This window comes from Polypterus senegalus, chromosome 16 (assembly GCF_016835505.1).
Source record: "Polypterus senegalus isolate Bchr_013 chromosome 16, ASM1683550v1, whole genome shotgun sequence".
In the NCBI taxonomy this organism is placed as follows: Eukaryota; Metazoa; Chordata; class Cladistia; order Polypteriformes; family Polypteridae; genus Polypterus; species Polypterus senegalus.
Window position 1 is genome coordinate 67,031,969 of NC_053169.1, and position 16,371 is coordinate 67,048,339.

At 37.8% G+C, this 16,371-nt stretch overlaps 1 protein-coding gene across 1 annotated transcript in view; it reads left to right on the forward strand.

The window, feature by feature from the left end:
* The window catches only part of LOC120516496 (polyribonucleotide nucleotidyltransferase 1, mitochondrial), a 128,117-nt gene that overhangs the window by 25,957 nt on the left and 85,789 nt on the right, over positions 1–16,371 (forward strand). Inside the window, exons 2-6 of the mRNA XM_039738200.1 lie at positions 3,893–3,953; positions 4,487–4,561; positions 4,669–4,774; positions 5,374–5,423; positions 5,710–5,773. Coding sequence (XP_039594134.1) covers positions 3,893–3,953; positions 4,487–4,561; positions 4,669–4,774; positions 5,374–5,423; positions 5,710–5,773 — 356 coding nt within the window. The remainder of the gene's footprint in view (positions 1–3,892; positions 3,954–4,486; positions 4,562–4,668; positions 4,775–5,373; positions 5,424–5,709; positions 5,774–16,371) is intronic.

Below are 16,371 nucleotides of genomic sequence, written 5' to 3' on the forward strand. Positions count from 1 at the left end.
TTTCTGTAATGCATCTAATTTTGCTTGCTTTTCAGTGTGCACAAAACCATGCTTTTATCAAGGCTTCGCTCGGTAGTCGAAATGATCAGTCGAGGAACGCGCTTTATTCCGACTCTAACATTTTTGTAGCTGTGATGTGTGCATCAATGTAATAGATGTACCAGGAAATCATGCATTGACAAAAGTTCCCGTTTGCTTGGAATTGAAAGTGTGATTAAATGCGTTATTTTTAACGCTGCTATGGAGTACATGCATGAAGCTTCTCAACTGTGCTTGTGCTAAGAAAGGGAAAATTTTAAAAATAACATAACATGATTCTCGCTAACCTAATATTTTTCATACGCCCCAAACCAAGGAGATCACGAAGGTAAAATGAATCGGTAGCGCGTACATACTCAGTACACCCCTCTCGAATCGAACCTCAATGTCGGCGTTAGAGGCTTAAGACTCTACAATTGCGCCACAGCGTGTGGCTTGTCTATGCTAAAGTATGTATTGTAGATCGGGCTATATATATACATTTATATATATATATACCCGTATCGAGTGGAGAAGTAGAAGTTATGAAAAGAAAAGGGAACATTTTAAAAATAACGTAACATGATTGTCAATATACAGTAATTGTTTTGTGAGTGTTATTGAATGTTGCTGTCATCAAGGATTTGATTATCATTATTTCTTTCAATCAGGCTCGATTTGTAGGATGTGTTCAAGTTACATTCCGTGTTTGTCAATCGCTGTAAAGATAAGAGGTTTCATTCATCGATTAGTTCCTTACTGCATCAATAAACAGCTCGTCTTCCTTTTTATCTGTGATGTGACAAACTGCATGCACGGGTTTTTTTTTTTACGCTGTCTTCCTTTAGCGGGACATTCACTTTTTCCACCGTGTGCTTTGTTTCCGCAGTAGCTGCACTTATGAATATGATTGTATGTATAAGACGCTTCATATTTTTTTGCTGCCTTCTCAATTGTGTAATTCGGTTTTTGTTCAGCACTCTTTGGAACTGTTGCTTTTGTCTGTGCACTGCGCCAGTTCACGTGAGCCGCTTGGTGTTCTTGCATCGAAGGTTCCCAGCTGTACTGGTGCCATCTCGTAATGTCAGCTAAGACCCGCACTCAAAAGTTTCTCTCGCAGTTTCAATGAGTTTGTGCCAAACACCACCCTGACCATCTCATCTTCCTCTGCATAAGCACAGTCCTTCACACGTGAATATTTAGTGGCAGTGTTTGTATTGGATTGCCGCTGATGGACGGCCTTATATGGGCAGGCACTAAATTACAAACGCTAGTGGCAGCCTGTCTATGAACTTAATTTAATATAAACTTACGGTTCACGCCGTGCTTTGTTTCCGCATATGCATCATTTGCTTCATAATGTTTTTCTGCCTTCTCAATTGTGAAATGGCGTTTTGTGCTCATCGCTGGAGTTCTTCCTTGTTCTCTACGTACTTACGTAGGAGGTGTGATGATGTCACACGAAACTCCACGGCCATCTCCAACTCAAGACTCCATTACATTATATGGGGAAAAATAGCTTCCAGTTATGACCCTTATGCGTAGAATTTCGAAATGAAACCTGCCCAACTTTTGTAAGTAAGCTGTAAGGAATAAGCCTGCCAAATTTCAGCCTTCTACCTACACGGGAAGTTGGAGAATTAGTGATGAGTCAGTGAGTGAGTGAGGGCTTTGCCTTTTATTAGTATAGATATATGTGTGTGTATATATATATATATATATATATATGTGTCAGGATGATAAAATACCATTTAAAAACTCTAAGATGTTCTGTGTCAAAACCTTTGTTAACCAGTGGTATTACTTAATAAATAAAAAGCAGAATATATGAAGCTACCACTTTTTGACATGAACAGCACATGGCTCAGTGTCTTGTGGCCTGGACAGTGTATATAGTTTTTACTTTCTTCCTTTGATTTTTGTTATGATGCATAAGTTTCTGTTCGGATTCCAAAAGTGAATATTGTTCATTGGAGTCTCTTAATTGACCCATGTATGAGAGTATGTTTACGTGTGTACATGAGGAGCCTTGTAATGGACTAGAAACCCTTCTATGGTTGCTTTAAGGAATACACTTTGTATCTTCATAGCCATATAGTGAAAATATATGTTCAGAAAAAAGACTGATGGATGTTTAACTTATGCATTTCACCACTGTAACTTTTTTTTTTTTTTATTTAAAGTATTACTGAAATCAGAACCATAGCAAGTTAAGTACCGCATGGTGAGTTAATAGTAGTGACTAACCCAGTCACAGATTAGTGTGCAGTTTAGTCCTCACAGCCAAATTATTGGTTACTTTTGCTTTGATTATTGACTACTCCTAAGTGGCTAAGTTTGACGAATTAGGTGCATCAATGTGTTCTGCAGTCAACTGGTGCCACATCCAGTACTGATTCCGGCCTTGCAACTAATGTTATCAGTATATACAGGGTAAGAATCTCCCGGCAACGCTACACGCTTGAATTGCAATTTAGTATTTTATGCTCTCAATTAATTTATTTTTCAATTTTACAACAGTCAGGATTTTAAAAATTGAAATGGAAGACCCATTCACTGTAATAGATACAAAATGTCAAGTCGTTGTTTAGTTTAATAATATATGGAAGAATGTAGTGTAAAAGGCCTAGTGCACTTTGGTTGTCATGTCATTGCGAGGATCAACTCTCTACTTACCACCTCATCTAAAACAGAAATTAAAATATGGTGCAAAATGAGGTTACATGTATAAAATGCCATATAAAACTGCAAAGCAGAACAGAGTAGGCTTGCAAAAGTAAACTGCAACCTTGAATGTCTGTCTGGTTGAACTTCTGTCTGTTATATTTGTCAGAGTGTATTTTGTCAGACAGGACTCATCCCCTACATTCTCAGTTTTAGTTGTTGCCATCATGTCATGCATTTGAAAATTCCAAGGATAAAAAGCAACCAATACAAATAATCTTTTATCCCAGCTGCTATTAATCTTTTAGATAAGTTCAACTTTAATAAACATCTGTAGGCTTAAATCATGGGATGAACAACTGTCATTTGCAACAATCACTTGGCAAGCCTAAATATTGATTTAACTTTTATGTACAACTAGGCTAGTCCAAAGACATGCATGTTAGGTGCATTGGCGATTCTGAATTGTCCCTAGTGTATGCTTGGTGTATGGGTGTGTGCGCGCCCTGTGGTGGGCTGGCGCCCTGCCCGGGGTTTGTTTCCTGCCTTGCGCCCTATGTTGGCTGGGATTGGCTCCAGCAGACCCCCGTGACCCTGTAGTTAAGATATAGCGGGTTGCGTGATGGATGTTTGAAGTAAGGTTTCATCATAAGTATGCACTGGTATATTATATTATATTATTATTATTATTATTATTTGTACTCACCTTATTTTAATGTCTGTGTTTTTTGTGATGTGTTTTTAATGTCTTTTTGTGTTCTCTCTGTTAAACCTGCTGACAAACCAAATTTCACTCTTGGGACAATAAAACTGAATAGAATGAAATTAAATTGATTTGAATGGTCAAACCTTTGATAATGGTGACCTCTGATGACGAAAAACATATAGCATATTTTGTTTTGGCATAAAGTAATTTATAGCATTATTTTGTTTTGGCATTAAATAATTTAACAACTAAATATATGCCTTATATTTTACAATAGATTAAACTGTAATAATATAAGTATACCTTTCAATCTCTTTTATGTATTGTAAGGGTAATGTGGTACATTTATATGTTTGGTGAGATAAAAGTCTTTGGTTAAAGAGCCAAAATAAAGTACAAGTAATACAATTTATTTATTTGGTACATTGGCAATGTTTTTTTTTCCCTTTTTAATAACAACCTAGCATTATAAATAAGAGATTACATATTATTTTGATATTACAGAAATATAGAGATTTCATCTGGAAAATTGGCTCGGTTTGCAGATGGTTCTGCAGTTGTGCAGGTGAGAACTGGTTATGTAAAATTTATCACTGAAATTTTTTTTGTCTTTAATTCTTATCACTTTTACATGCAAAGAAAATTGTATAAATAAGTTTTTCATGAAACATAACACCTGAACTGCTTATAAGTAAGTATCCAATATTCATTAATACAAAGCGTTGACAATATGCATCTAGAGGATGTGATCTAGCTCTGCCTGCAATGTTACAAGAGAATATTTATTCAGTAAGCACAGTAAAATGCCTATGCAGGGTATTCCAGATCTAGTTATGCAGATCCAGATCGTCTTGATGACTTTCATTTATGCGGGGATGATTCCAGTTCGGCGTGAAGATGATTCTTCATGTCGTCAGTTCGCACACTTCTCAATGGTCTGGGATTTTTCGGGTGATTTTCTATGTAATAAACTTAATAAGTTATAGAGTAATGAAAATTGCGTAATAAGATCTGGACTACCCTATATACAAAACTTCTCTAAAATAAAGTATTCACTGCTGCTTTTTTATTATTAATTTTGCTGTCTCTCTCTCCCAGCAAGGGGAAACATCTGTGATGGTGACAGCTGTTAGTAAAACTAAACCATCAGTTTCTCAGTTTATGCCTTTGGTTGTAAGTATGCAAGTATCTGTCATGACATTTTAGTGGGTTGTTTGACTATAGTTTATTATTATTATTTTATTATTAAACTGTCAAATTTTTGCAAAAAAACAATTCAGGTTGATTACCGACAGAAAGCAGCAGCAGCTGGGAGGATTCCTACTAATTATCTCAGAAGGGAGCTCGGCTCAACAGAAAATGAAATACTTAAAAGCAGACTGATAGGTGAGCCACTATATCATTATTGTATGGTTATTATGGTCCTATATTTTCTGACCATAATACATAGTGTACAAATCATAGTATTTTTTTGCAAATTGTTCTGAAACAAATATTCTGAATCATATTATCCAAACTGAGGACAATAAATGAAGTAAAAGCAGATGTTGGTGTGTAGTTCTTGTTTTGAACCACAGGATAACTGGCCACCTGCTCTACATAGAGTGAAGGAAGGTCTTTTATGGATTATTATGAGGAAAGTATTTTGTGTTTGCACATTCTTTCTGTGGGATTCTTCCTTCAGGTACTTTGGTTTTTTTTCATTCATCCCAGTCAAATGCATGTAAACTTATTTGATGACTTTAAATTTTACCCATAGGAATGAGTGCCCTCTGAACTCAAAATTAGATTAAATGGGTTTGAAAATGGAAGGATTTGTGCATATCTTCTGTATGGAAATCTTCCAAGTAATCAGAGTCCTCTATTTCTGGAATTCCAAGCTGAAGTGATGATAATGAAATATATATTTAAAATCCAGTTGCTTGTTGCTTGTTGCGTGCATATTAAAACAAGAAAATTAACTTTATTTTGTTTATGTCTTTTAGATCGATCAATAAGACCACTTTTCCCATCTGGCTATTTCTATGAAACACAAGTAAGTTTTATTTCTCTTAAAAAATGTGTTAGGCAGATTTGTGTATTTTGAAAATATACTTGGGATCCAATAGGAATTGGATGGAAGCTCCAGATTTAGCACGCCAACTTTAGCATACTAGTATAACTGGAAGATAGATTCAGATGTCAGATGATTGGTGAAGCTTAATTTTTAAATTTAAAAACATAAACACATTACTAGTTGTTCAGTCATATATTTATATTTGTGTAGCTAGTGTTTTACACAAAATGTAAAATTGTTTTTTTTTTTTTTTTGGTATTTCTAGATAGCATGTAATCTTTTAGCTGTGGATGGCGTCAATGACCCTGATATATTAGCAATTAATGGAGGTAAGAAAATCTTAATTTTGCCAAATAGAATTTTCTCGTAGTTTATTTAATTTATCTTTCAGTGCTGTAAGAATGTCTTTAGCATTGCATTATTCAATTGTATCTTGATTGATTGATAGGTAGATACTTTATTGATCCTGAGGGAACTTTAAGTACCCCTAGCCAAGAATTATACCAAGTTAGGTTTAAACATTAAAGTACACACTATGCAAATAACACTTAGTAAGTATAGGCTGTCAAATGTAATCGCAGTACACTGGTGTTGGAATCATTCAGTCCAATACAGGTAATATGGATTGTGCATATAATAATAGATAGATATATACTTTATTAATCCCAAGGGGAAATTCAATTCATGCCAGTGCATTAGGAATTGTGCATATAATATAATACCATAGTGACAGGTGTCGCATAATATTAAAGTGACAGATACTAAGTGACATAATATTAAAAACCAGTAACAGCGTACTGCACGATAATGTACAGTGAATACACTTGACTTGAGCATTCCTAGTTTTCATCCTCTTTTTTTGTATGTTTATCATCTGTTTGCTCAGAGGTTGATGCGCTTGCTGCTTCCTGAGCAGCATTTCTTTTCTCCACCGTAGTGGCCCGCTGCTTCTCTTTTTTCATCGGCATCTTTTTGCGTTAAAATTGATTAAGTTAGTTTTTGTGTTGCAATTACTTAGTATGTTTTCTTTAATTTTTCACTTAAGCTGGCACTTAAGTCTTCAATTTGCCTCAAGAATGATTAGCGAAGGTGGTAGGGAATGAGAATGACGCCCATACGCATGCGCAGCATGGCCGCCCTGTTGCATGCTGCCGAGACTTGATTCTACAATAAAATGAAAATTGAAAGAGTAATAAAAATCATCATCCCGAAAGCGGATAGTAGATGTCACGTAGTATATGTGTAACAAATTTCAAGTCAATAGGTGAAACGGTTTGAGAGCTACAGGTGATTTAAAATCCTGGACAGACAAACGAACAGCCATGGTAGCGTATTATATAAGAAGATAAATAAAATAAAGTGATGTGGCTTATGCTGATAAGTTAACATGTTTAAAGTGACACATTATGAAAAAGGTTATACAGTAATGACCAAGTAATGAGATATCGGATGTAATGCATAGCTAATATAGCTTATGAGGGAGTCTCCACAAGAGCAGAGAAGGAACATCAGGCCCAGAACTCAACCACAACCCACCCCTACTGGGAAGAGTTAAAGAGTCTAAAGGCTCTGAGGACAAAAGATCTCTTGTATCTGTCCGTACTGTAGTTTTGTGATAGCAGCCTACCACTAATGAAATTCCTCTGCTTAGTTATGGTGGTGTATAGTAGGTGATATTCATTGTTCATAAAAGATAGCAGCTGGATTAGTGTCCTCCTCTCTGTTAATTAACATTCTCCTCCTGCCTGTCGCTGTCACCAGACAGTATATTTCCATGCCAAGCACTGATCCTGCTCACCTGATCAGATTGTCAATACATTCAGCATCTCTCTTCTTCAAGCCAGCCACCCCTCGGCACACCACAGCATAGAAGAGAGTATTGACAACCACAGACTGATAGGACATCTGCAGGAGTTTCCTATGTATATTAAAGGAGCCAAGCCTCATTTTAAAATAGAGCCGGCTTTTTCTCTTACTGTACTTAGCCTTTTTGTTCTCTGACCAGTTCAGTCTGTCATCCAGCTGCACTCCAAGGTATTTATAGGTCTTGACCCACTCCACATCAACCCCTTCAATGGAGATAGATTTCAGTAGTGTTTAAGACTTGCTGTAGTCCACAACCATCTCCTTGGTTTTGGAAGTGTTCAACAGCAGTTGATTTGACTGACACCATTCCTCAGACACATGTACTTCTTCTGTAGTTCATCCCTGAAACAACCCACAATGGCAGTGTCATCTGAGAACTTCTATGTCTGGTATGTCCCTGAGTTATAGCTAAAGTACGATTTGTACAGGGTTAAGAGGAAAGGAAAAAGAACAGTCCCTGGTGGAGCTCCTGTGCTTCCTATTTCAGCCTATGATATGCAGTTCCCCAGTCTGAGAACCTGAGGTCTACCAGTGAGGTAATCTGTAATCCAGTTCACCAGGTGCAAATCCACTCCAATCCTGGACAGCTTGTCCCTTAGTAGGGTCTGTACTGGAAAGCTTGTCCCTCATTAGGGGCTGGATGGTGATGAAGGCACTGGAAAAGTCAAAGAACATGATCCTCACAGCACTACTGTATATCCTTTGTCCAGATGCGCCCATTGTCTACTTTTAAAATTTAGTTTGCATGTGTTTCCTCCAAATAGCCAAAATGACTTTAAACATTCAAGTAAGTTTTGTTTGTGTTTTTGCTCATGACAATCTCAGAATGTATGCTGTGAACTGAAAATCTGCCTTAATTCAATTTATGCTTAGATCTACTGTATGCCTCGGTGAGATGCAAAATTAAACTGATTAGTATGAACTAACTGTATATTTTTGATTGTGTTAAAAAGTGCTGCCTGTGTTTCAGTATTATGTTTGATGCTTGCGTTGGACTTCTTCTTTGTTTATATTTCATTACTAGTGTTGATTGGCATAATATGCAGCGAATATGCTGTGTTTCCTGAGTATTTTCTTGGAAATCTGACATGCAGTTTACTTAAACAAAATTTTTTTTTTTTTACCTCAGCACTGAATCAGGTCAATATGACACAACAGAACATTGCTGCCCAAACTGCTTTGCACATGCATGATGTCTCAACTCATGCATGTGTTTAAAAAAAGTATATATATATATATATATATATATATATATATATATATATATATATACACTAGCAAAATACCCGTGCAGTGTGTTAAAGAAGTAATGAAAAAGAAAAGGAAACATTTTAATAATAACGTAACATGATTGACATTGTCATTTTCATGAGTGTTGCTGTCATATATATATATATATATATATATACACACACACGCACAAACATATATATACATATACACACATATATACAGTGTATATACATATACATCCACATATATATACATACACACACACACGCGTATATATATATACATATATATGCATATACATATGTACATACACTCACCTAAAGGATTATTAGGAACACCTGTTCAATTTCTCATTAATGCAATTATCTAATCAACCAATCACATGGCAGTTGCTTCAATGCATTTAGGGGTGTGGTCCTGGTCAAGACAATCTCCTAAACTCCAAACTGAATGTCAGAATGGGAAAGAAAGGTGATTTAAGCAATTTTGAGCATTGCATGGTTGTTGGTGTCAGACGGGCCGGTCTGAGTATTTCACAATCTGCTCAGTTACTTTGATTTTCACGCACAACCATTTCTAGGGTTTACAAAGAATGGTGTGAAAAGGGAAAAACATCCAGTATGCGGCAGTCCTGTGGGCGAAAATGCCTTGTTGATGCTAGAGGTCAGAGGAGAATGGGCCGACTGATTCAAGCTGATAGAAGAGCAACTTTGACTGAAATAACCACTCGTTACAACCGAGGTATGCAGCAAAGCATTTGTGAAGCCACAACACGCACAACCTTGATGGGCTACAACAGCAGATGACCCCACCGGGTACCACTCATCTCCACTACAAATAGGAAAAAGAGGCTACAATTTGCACGAGCTCACGAAAATTGGACAGTTGAAGACTGGAAAAATGTTGCCTGGTCTGATGAGTCTCAATTTCTGTTGAGACATTCAAATGGTAGAGTCAGAATTTGGCGTAAACAGAATGAGAACATGGATCCATCATGCCTTGTTACCACTGTGCAAGCTGGTGGTGGTGGTGTAATGGTGTGGGGGATGTTTTCTTGGCACACTTTAGGCCCCTTAGTGCCAACTGGGCATTGTTTAAATGCCACGGGCTACCTGAGCATTGTTTCTGACCATGTCCATCCCTTCATGACCACCGTGTACCCATCCTCTGATGGCTACTTCCAGCAGGATAATTCACCATGTCACAAAGCTCGAATCATTTCAAATTTGTTTCTTGAACATGACAATGAGTTCACTGTACTAAAATGGCCCCCACAGTCACCAGATCTCAACCCAATAGAGCATCTTTGGGATGTGGTGGAATGGGAGCTTCGTGCCCTGGATGTACATCCCACAAATCTCCATCAACTACAAGATGCTATCCTATCAATATGGGCCAACATTTCTAAAAAATGCTTTCAGCACCTTGTTGAATCAATGCCACATAGAATTAAGGCAGTTCTGAATGCGAAAGGGGGTCAAACGCCGTATTAGTATGGTGTTCCTAATGATCCTTTAGGTGAGTGTATATACACATATATATACATATCCGCACACTAACGCACGCAGTGTTACAGAAGCGACTTTGTGACGCTGCCACCAAATACTCACAGAAAAATCCACAAGTTAATACACACGCTGTCTCTAGAGTTTCTCCACACTGAATCCTCCAGGCACTACTTACAAAAGGTTACATTGACAATCGTGTTACGTTATTTTTAAAATGTTTCCTTTTCTTAGCACAAGCACAGCTGAGAAGCTTCGATGCATATGATCTATAACGCGTTAAAAAATCACACATTCAATCACACTTTGCAATACAAGCAAAGGGGAACTTCTGTCAATGCATGATTTCATGGTACATCGATTACATTGATCAGCGCTTCCCAATTCATTTTACCATCACACACCCTTGGTTTGAGAAGAAGTATGAAAAAATATGAGGTTAACACAGAAAAACAGATCACCAATTGAAGCTTTATGAATAATCGATTCGCCATCAATAATTGTTTTGGTAAAGCCATACTCAGTGTAATTCTATCCACAAGTTAATAAATTTGCTGTCTCTACAGTTTCTCCACACTGAATCCTCCAGGCACTACTTACAAAAGGTTACATTGACAATCATGTTACATTATTTTTAAAATGTTTCCTTTTTTTAGCACAAGCACAGCTGAGAAGCTTTGATGCATGTGCTCCATAACGCGTAAAAAACTCACGCATTTAATCACACATTGCAATACAAGCAAAGGGGAACTTCTGTCACTGCATGATTTCCTGGTACACTGATTACATTGATCAGCGCTTCCCGATTCATTTTACCCTCGCACCCCCTTGGTTTGAGAAGAAGTATGACAAAATATGAGGTTCACACTGAAAAACAGATCACCAGTTGAAGCTTTATGAATTATCGATTCGCCATCAATAATTGTTTTGGTGAAGCCATACTCAGTGTAATCCTCCTTCCATTTTATAATTTTCCACCACTAGCCATGATTAAATGAATGGTAAAAAAGTAAGAGCGAAGCGAGGGTGACTTATTTAGGCAGGCAGGCGATGGCACAGTAGCTCGAATTTGGATATAAGTAGGTTCTATTTAGTCGCCAGAAATATCTTTGTTAGAAATGGAAGTTGAATTTAGTCTTTAAATTTCTATGGTAAAGAAAAAGTTATGCAATGATGACTGAATTTAACTATATAAAGTCAAAAGTTTTATATATAAAGTCATTCCCGAATATATAAAGTCAAACCTTGATTATATAAAGTCACTGTCAGAATAAATAAAGTCAGAACTTGAATATATAAAGTCAGCGCTGGAATATATAAAGTCAAAACTTGAATATATAAAGTCAAAACCTGAGTATATAAAGACGGCGTTGGAATATTTCTGAAAATATATATATATATGTATCCCTCTATGTAACACTCATCCCCATCTTTGTTATTTAGCCAGGTTTCCGTTATTGCTATAATATCATAATTATGCTCTGCTACATACAACTCCAACTCACTTACCTTATTTTTGATACTTCTAGCATTAAGGCAAGCTATTTTTAATGCGTTAATCCTTCTACCTTTACGTGTTTGCTTAAAATTTACATTACTATGCATTTTTATTTCTACACCATTGTTTGTTCTTCCATGTATAGATCTAAATCTGACCTGTCCTAAACTCCCTGCCCCCCATTCCCTAGTTTAAACAATCCTCGACTAGCCTACACATACGCCTCCCCAATACATTGGTGCCCCTCCGGTTCAGATGTAACCCGTCACTGCGGAACAGGTCCCATCTGTTCCAAAAGGAGTCCCAATGCCCCATAAACCTATACCCTTCTACCCTGCACCAAGATTTGAGCCTTGTGTTAAGCCTTCTAATCTCCTCAATCTTACCTGGACTGGCGCGTGGCACAGGCAGAACTTTGGAGAAGACTACCTTGTCAGTTCTGCTCCTCAGCTTGGTACCTAACTCTTTAAATTTGAATATGTACGTAAGTAGGATTCAGTTAGTGTTGGGAACCCGCGTACCAAATTTCTTGAAGATGGGCCCATACGTAACAAAGACTATTGAAAAGTTCAATATGGCGGCCGACAGTGGCATCATACCACCGAAATAAGTACCAAATTTCAGCCTTCTACCTACATGGGAATTTGGAGAATTAGTGACATTGGAAAGTTCAATATGGCGGCTGACAGTGGTGTCATACCACCGAAATAAGTACGTACAGTGGTTTCGGTTAGCTCAGAGAAGCCAAATACCAAATTTCGTGAAGATGGGGCCGTAAATAAGAAAGTTCAACATGGTGGACGTTGTCGACCGTTATGACCGTTACGTGTCTTTTGTAAGTAAGCTGTAAGGAATAAGCCTGCCAAATTTCAGCTTTCTACCTACATGGGAAGTTGGAGAATTAGTGATCAGTGAGTCAGTCAGTCAGTGAGGGCTTTGCCTTTTATTAGTATAGATATAGATATGAGAACAACACTCATATCAATGACAAACCAATTACATTAACAATCATGTTACGTTATTTTTAAAATTTTTACTTTTCTTTTTTCATAACTTCTTTAACACACTACTTCTCCGTTGCAAAGCGCGGTATTCTGCTAGTAGATAATAAAAAACCTTGCAATATGTTCATTTGAGGGGTACAATAGCTGACCGTTCATTAATGAGAATATTATGAAAATACTTTGTTGTTCTGCATAGATTCATTTTATGTTTATACTTCACTACTGGATTAAGCATGTTTTTCTCCTCTGTATATAGCGCAGTTCAGGCAGTGAATAATAGATATAAGCCCTCTGAGTATATTCACACTGATCCCTCATATCACAGGTTTTTTTGTTACGCACAGACCAATCTTCGAGTCTTGGCAGCCACATAAGGGAAGAGTGTGTGGGCCAAATGCATACAGAATTAGCCAGAGTGCTTAGTCAAAAGAATCACTAAAAAAGCACAACCACTCCCAGAGTCAGACTACGTATGGAACCCTGTGAAATAATAATGGTAAAGATTTAGCTAGGTAGTTATAGAACTTTGTTTGTCATCAGACTTTTTACTTACACACATTAAATAAATAAATAGATAGATAATTATATTGTAATAAATAAGACAAAACAAGTCAAGGTTTGGGGTTTTGAGCCCCGTTTACTGTAAATTAAAGGTCCAACTATTTCCAAAAAAAATCATCAGACAAACAAGGGATGGAGGGACGGACATTTTAAAGAGCCAGACCAGAAATTAGAAATGTGGAATGTTGGGAAGACATGGTGGTGGATGGGTAATAGAAATCATCCATGTGGGACCAGAGAGAAGAAAGGAACCCGGAAATGTTGTTGTTTTGGTTGTCCGGGCAGGATTATGGCGGTGGTGCTTCGTCTTTTCGACGGGAAGAGAGAGAGAGAGAGGTTAGTACCCCGCCATCGTCCCTTGGCACGACTTGTCGTGACGCGCGTCTGGTCTTTAAACTGCTCCCCATGTGCTCGTGCGTGACAATATACAGTATACACACACATACTGTTGCTGCATTTGTCAGGGGCTTCCAAATAGTTCAAAATGCAGCTGCCAGAAAGGTTTTCCAGGGTATTTCAGCATTAGTATTACTTGTACACAAAAAAACTCCACAGTCTAAGTGTCTTCATTTTAAACGTTTTAGTGAAATTAAAGCATACAATTCACCCAGAAGTTACAGACGAAAGTTTAATAATACAAACAAGAAGGAAAAGAAAAGAAAGACTTTCTTTATTTTATCATATGCACTAGGACCATAAGTACGTAATGCTAACATAGTGGTCAGAAACTATGTGCCTTTTTACCATTCTGTCCAACAGTTCATGTTTTTTTTTTCTAGGTGTCTAAAATCTGAGGTCATTCTATTGTCACAATGAGATATAGCTATAAATTAAGGGCATTCCATTAACTTTTGAGATAAAACAGAATCTTCTGCTATCTATGTTAAAGCTACATTCTGTTCAAATTAAGCAAAGCCTTATGTGAATTTACCATTAACTTAAAATGTTATGCTTTTTCACACACTATGGTTTGAACATACACTGGAAAGACTAAAAAGAAAAAAAATCTGATTTGGCAGTTACAGTCACATTAAGGCATTATGCAGGCATATTATCTTTGGAATCAAAGAGCCCCAGTTACGTTTTTTGACACACTTCTACTGAATAATTCGTTGAATGAAAGTACCCAATGCCACTATGCCAGAAAGAAAATGTGCAACATTGTTCATGATGGCACTTGGTTTCGTTTTAATTCTCTTTTTCGCTATTACCTCCGTGGGTTCCAGAGTGCGCCCAGTTACTAAGCCTTCCCTTTTAATTCCTTATTTGATTTGTTAGTCCTCTCTTGAAATGATATTACTGGCCCAGCACAGAGAATTGCGCTGGTCATAACAGAGTTATAGAATATGTAAAGGATGTCACATTAAAGGACCACACTATCCTAAGAAAAACAAAGCTTGCTCTGCTCTTTCTTGCATAGTTCATCTTTGTTACAAGACCAATCTCACCTGCCATTGATGTGGACTCCCAGTTACTCATAGTGTACCACCTCTACATTCATTCCCTGAATAGTGTCTGGACATAGAGGCTGCTTGGTGTGGCAAGAGTCAATGACTAGCTGCTTGGCTTGCTGGTGTTAAATATTGCAGAGAATTCTTTCTGCACCAAGCAACAACGTTTTCCACCTGACTTCTACATTCTTTCTCATCCACCATATCGATACATCCCATATATGCAGAATCATATGAGAATTATTACAAGTGACATGACTTGGTGTTATATTTATAGTCTGAGGTGTACAGAGTATAGAGAGAAGAAGACAGGACTGTTCTTTGTGGTGATCCAGTGTTGCTCACATAAACATCAGAGAGACAGTCCTTGAGCCTTATAAACTGCGGTGTGCCAGACAGACAGTCCATTATCCAGAACACCACAGGCTCATTCACCTGCATATCTCTGAGCTTACCTCTTAACAGGGATGACTGGATGGTACTAAAGACACTGGAGAAATAAAAAAACAATCCTCGCAATGTTGCCAGCTTTGTCCAGGTGAGAATAAACCTTGTGGAGCAGATTGTATCCTCCACTCCAGTATTTGTTCATAAACCAAACTGCATTGGGCTTAAATGTTACATTGCAAGAAGACTCATATGGTTCAGGAGCAGCCTTTCAAAGGTCTTCATGATATGAGATGTAAGTACCACTGGTCTGTAGTCATTAAGTGAAGAGGTACCTACCTTCTTTGGAACAGGAACCATGCAGGATGTTGACCACAACAGAGGTACTTCCTGGAGCCTTAGGGACTGAGTGAATCAATTTTGTATCATGATTCCCCATTTGCAGACAGATGACACATTCATAAGGATGTCATAACTTCTCCGAGTAAATAACAGTCAGTATTTCATTGTCTGAATTATAAACTGTAATTATAACTGTAATATGCTCCTTTTTACACCATAGATAATCACATAGATGACCAGGTCCACAACAAAAAAGAGATGCTAGCTGTGTATGATCTATCTTTGTAGATATTTAGCACTTCTATTTCCATCCATCCATTTTCTAACCCGCTGAATCCGAATACAGGGTCACGGGGGTCTGCTGGAGCCAATCCCAGCCAACACAGGGCACAAGGCAGGAACCAATCCTGGGCAGGGTGCCAACCCACCGCAGGACACACACTAACACACCCACACACCAAGCACACACTAGGGCCAATTCAGAATCGCCAATCCACCTAACCTGCATGTCTTTGGATTGTGGGAGGAAACCGGAGCGCCGGAGGAAACCCACGCGAGACACGGGAGAACATGCAAACTCCACGCAGGGAGGACCGGAAGCGAACCCGGGTCTCCTAACTGCGAGGCAGCAGCGCTACCACTGCGCCACCGTGCCGCCCTGCACTTCTATTTTCCATCAAAAAATAAGAAAAGGATGTGTAAATAGTAATACATTTTTTGTTATTATTTCACAGGGTTTAAGGCTTGTTTTGACTTGGCTCTGCATTGCGTTCTCTTATAGGAATTTGGAGCATGGCTACTGAGATTCCAAGATTGACTTGTGCTACCCACTTTGTGGCAGGGTCAATCAGTTCTCCAAAAATTAGAACTACAAGAGCACAGTTATATTGATATGTATATTTTTTTAATTTATTGCTAGTGTGTGGCTATTTATTGTAATTTGTTTGTGGTTACTGGTTGGCTGCATCTTTTGCTGTTCTAGGCAGAGTGTAGCAGCGGTTAGTACTCTTGACTCACAGCTCAGGTCACATTTTTGACCACAATAACTGGTCCAGCATAGTTGAAAAATGCAGACCTAGA